General features: G+C 41.3%; 1 protein-coding gene across 1 annotated transcript; it reads right to left on the bottom strand.

The window, feature by feature from the left end:
- Positions 1 to 834: 834 nt before the first annotated feature.
- On the bottom strand, positions 835 to 3,188 carry LOC311263972 (uncharacterized protein; the record flags this gene model as incomplete). Its single annotated transcript, XM_084364435.1, has 7 exons — positions 835 to 1,094; positions 1,362 to 1,508; positions 1,811 to 2,039; positions 2,328 to 2,449; positions 2,568 to 2,754; positions 2,873 to 2,949; positions 3,032 to 3,188. 7 exons carry the CDS (start codon positions 3,186 to 3,188, stop codon positions 835 to 837), a joined length of 1,179 nt encoding a protein of 392 aa, XP_084220561.1.
- Positions 3,189 to 3,742: the final 554 nt, after the last annotated feature.

The raw sequence follows: 3,742 nt of genomic DNA, 5'->3' as shown, positions 1-3,742 counted from the left end.
CAGAGTACACCAATGAAGAGCTTCAAGAAATTGAAGAACGGGCGAGGAGAGACAGAGTTGGGCAACAGGCAGAGAGCACGGAACAAGCTGCTGCAAGGCTGCGAAACTCTGGAAACTGGTGGTGTTTCTGTGGATGCTGTGTACCTATGCCCACAGAGGAGGAATGCCTCTGTTGCAGGGAATGGGACCTGTTGCAGCCAGCTGTTTTCGGGGATTACCCAGTGGACGGTACACAACGCTGTGTAACGTCGTCAGAGGATTTCCCCCCCTTGATCAACAGGGCCGTGCTGGAGACTTTCTTCCATGTTCACAGACCACAGGGAGAAAATGGCCAACTATCTATTGAGTGAGTATACGTTACATATTTACCTTTGTGTAATTTATTTACTGAGAAAGGTCTCTGGTATGAGTAATTACTGTTACAGTATTTATTTTGTCGTCATACTTTTCACAAATAAACTTGATTCTTTCCTCTTCTCCAGCCAATGCAGACTAGTGGCTTACCGTGTGGTGCTGGAGTGGGCGCTCAGAGGAGAGCGTCTAGGTCGTGGAAATAGGAGAGTGTTGCCTAGCTGCGTGGTTATGGCTATAAGAAGCAAGTACCCCTCTCCCACCGGCACTTACACTGGGTTCAATGAGGCAGAGGACATCTTCAGGATAATGTAAATATTTCTGTACACATACATTTCACTGTAATATTCAATCACTTACAATAAAGTAATAACAATAGCACAGCTGTGTTTCTATCTGTTTATTTCAAACCTCACACACACACACACACACACACAAAACTAGCATAAAAAATAATGTTCTATACATTATTTTTTATCAGCTTTAGTATGGTTTGAACCTTGAACTATGGCGTGCAAGTAAATCTGCCTTTTCAGGCCTTGGAACAGGAGCAATGTTGTGGAGAAGTCTTCGGCGCTTGAGACAGGGCAAAGGCTCTGTATAAACAACAGTCTGGTCATCTCTTCTCTTCAGGACACGCTCCATGAGGTCGTTACGGAAGGTCTGCTTGGTACGTTCATAGATGGGCTTTGCAACCCACTGTGCACTTTGTTTGGAGAATGAATATTTGTACCGGCATTCTCCTAAGGCAAAAAGAAAAAAACATATAAATTGTAGTTTACCATGTCATTGATGCATATTAATTTTTCAGGTAGTTTTAGGTGAATGCTTTTTTATACCAGAAAATACAGCTACACACAATACAAGTTTAGTTCTAACCCCCCCAAATGCATATGTTTCTCAGAAAATATTTACTCTGCACAGAATATTTTCCCAGGCAGTGAACAATAACAACATAGACTACACATAAACAATCCATAGAATTTCCCAGTAATATATCACATCTTTACCTTCTGTTGTTGTTGCCTGTGGTCTGCCAACGTTGGCATTATGATCCAAGATTGCCAGCTGGGTACGGGCCCTCATGGAGTCATATTTGAAGTGCAGCCTCTTTTCAGCATACTTCAACATGGAAGCGTGGTAGAACTCCAGAGATCCTGTGTTGCAAGTTCAAAAACAATAGTGAATGCTACATCCACAGATGACAAATTATCGCAAATGTGAAATATTTGTACAACTAATATTACTGACAGTGTGAGTTTGCTATGTGGGTGTAAAAAAAGCAGCAAAGTTGACATTGTAGACAGTAGAGTGGTTGTGCATTGTAATTACTATTAGTGTGGTGTGGACTGGAGAGCAGCGGTATTAGTCCTCACAGCAGCAGACATTTTTTGACTTAGTAATTGTAGAAGAAATCTTGAATTGGAATGAAATACATTACTCTTGAAAGAAGGCATACCAGTGTGCTTGAAGCGTGCCATCTGCCTCAAGTCTCGCAGGAGATTCTTGTCCAGTACCACTACTTTGAGAGCCCGGAAAGCTGACGAATCTGCTTGAAGCCATTTCTTCCTTCTCTGCTGCTCCTCGGCCAGGGCTGGGTGATGACAGGTGTACTCAACGCCATCCTCCTCCCATCTATGCACGCCACAAATGTGATGCAGTAGGCACTTCCAACGTCGCACAATATCCTACAAAAATGAGAACAGTCTCCAAGTCACACATTTATCCTTGGAGAACCCACAGTATGGGAAAGGAACCCTGAGTTTAGATTATGTGTGTGGGACAGCACAATAGGAATATTTGGATTATACCAGGGTGAAAACAATCAGAATAAAGTATAGTAAAGTAAAGTAAGTATAAAGTATAGTATTTTTTAGTAATAAAGTAGAATAACGTATTTTATCAATCATTTTTCTGACATTCACGACAAAATGATCTCTACTAAATGCTAAGGATACTAAAAATATCAGTATTACCTCTTGATCACCTTTAGATGAGCTACATGACCAATACAGGTGGTTAGAGATGGATTTGACCCATGGTTGGAGAGCTTTGTTTTCTGCCTTCTTTGAAGCAGCCACAAGTTTCTTCTTCACACCTAATTGAAACAACAATAACAAAAGAGGTATCCCCCATTGTTTATAGTTATAACAGGACGATGTATACAACATTACATAAAATATGAAATTGTATTTGTTTGTAGATATATTACTTACTTTTGTTGACATGCCAGGGGTCAAATTCATGGTGGATATTGCTGTATGTTTGCCTCATGATTTTTCGGATAGATGGCGACCTGTCTGTTGTCATAACACCAACATCCACACCCATATATAGCAAGTGGTTCAGCCCCCTCTGGAACCCCATTGCCTCCATCGCCACAGAGCTGGATGCCTCTGTAACCTAGAGCATAACAATGTCTCATCATATATGACATATCCACAGTTTTTGACAACCAGCCAAATTAGGTTTCAAACGGATGTGTTATTTTATTTTTAGCTAATATGGCATGCTGAATTACCTCAACAAATTCAAAATGCACAATTTCTTTTGTGGCATCGTCTTGGAAAGAGTAAGTTGAGTACTTGCTGCTGTAACCTGGTGAGAAAAACAAAGTGTATATTTTGTGACATTACAATGACAAGAAGAAATTAAAATTTCGACGAAGTAAACTGCTTACCAGGACTATCACATCTGGCATCACCACAGAGTTCAACTGTCTTTCTAGATGTAATGAGGCGCTCCATGATTTTTTCGTGTTGATCTCTGTATGCATGCTGGATGACTGGAATGAGGTAGGTCATCTGAACGGCATAAAACTGAGTTTGCCTCGGCATTTGGACATTTAGTAGTTCAGCCCACTCTGCAATGCTGGTGTATGTAGCTCCTGTAAAAAGTATGGCTGCAGATACCAATAAATTATTTTCAGCCATCCCTCTTCTATCAGGACACGATGCCCACTTTCCTGAGTGTCCATTCAGGCAGTTCCACTCAATTTTTATTTGGCTTGATTTTGTAGTAACCTCCTTTTCAATAATGGCACACCCACATTGGCTGCATCTTTTAAAAAGTTCCATGAGCTTTGACTCATTTACCAGCCACTTTTTCTCAGCCCATCCTGTTGGTGCATCTCCAGGGGGGCTTCCTGAGGCAGAGGCAGAAGCAGATCCTGTGGCAGAAGATGAGGTGGTGCTTGGAGGTGCAAAAATGCTGTCTGTTGGATCATGAATATCCATCTCCCCGAAGCTCATGCTCACGTCGGTCAAATCAGCTTCCTGTTGAGACTGAAGAGACAGGATAGTTGTGGAATTTCCAACTAACATCAATAAAATCTTGACACTTTTTTCTTTTACAAAGTTGACAAAAAGCCATACTACTCACTTGTGATAGA

Source organism: Pagrus pagrus (genome assembly GCF_965226575.1).
Source record: "Pagrus pagrus genome assembly, chromosome: 2".
Lineage (NCBI taxonomy): Eukaryota > Metazoa > Chordata > Actinopteri > Spariformes > Sparidae > Pagrus > Pagrus pagrus.
The sequence above is the reverse complement of the archived record's forward strand: the minus strand, read 5'-3'. Positions and strand labels throughout refer to the sequence as shown.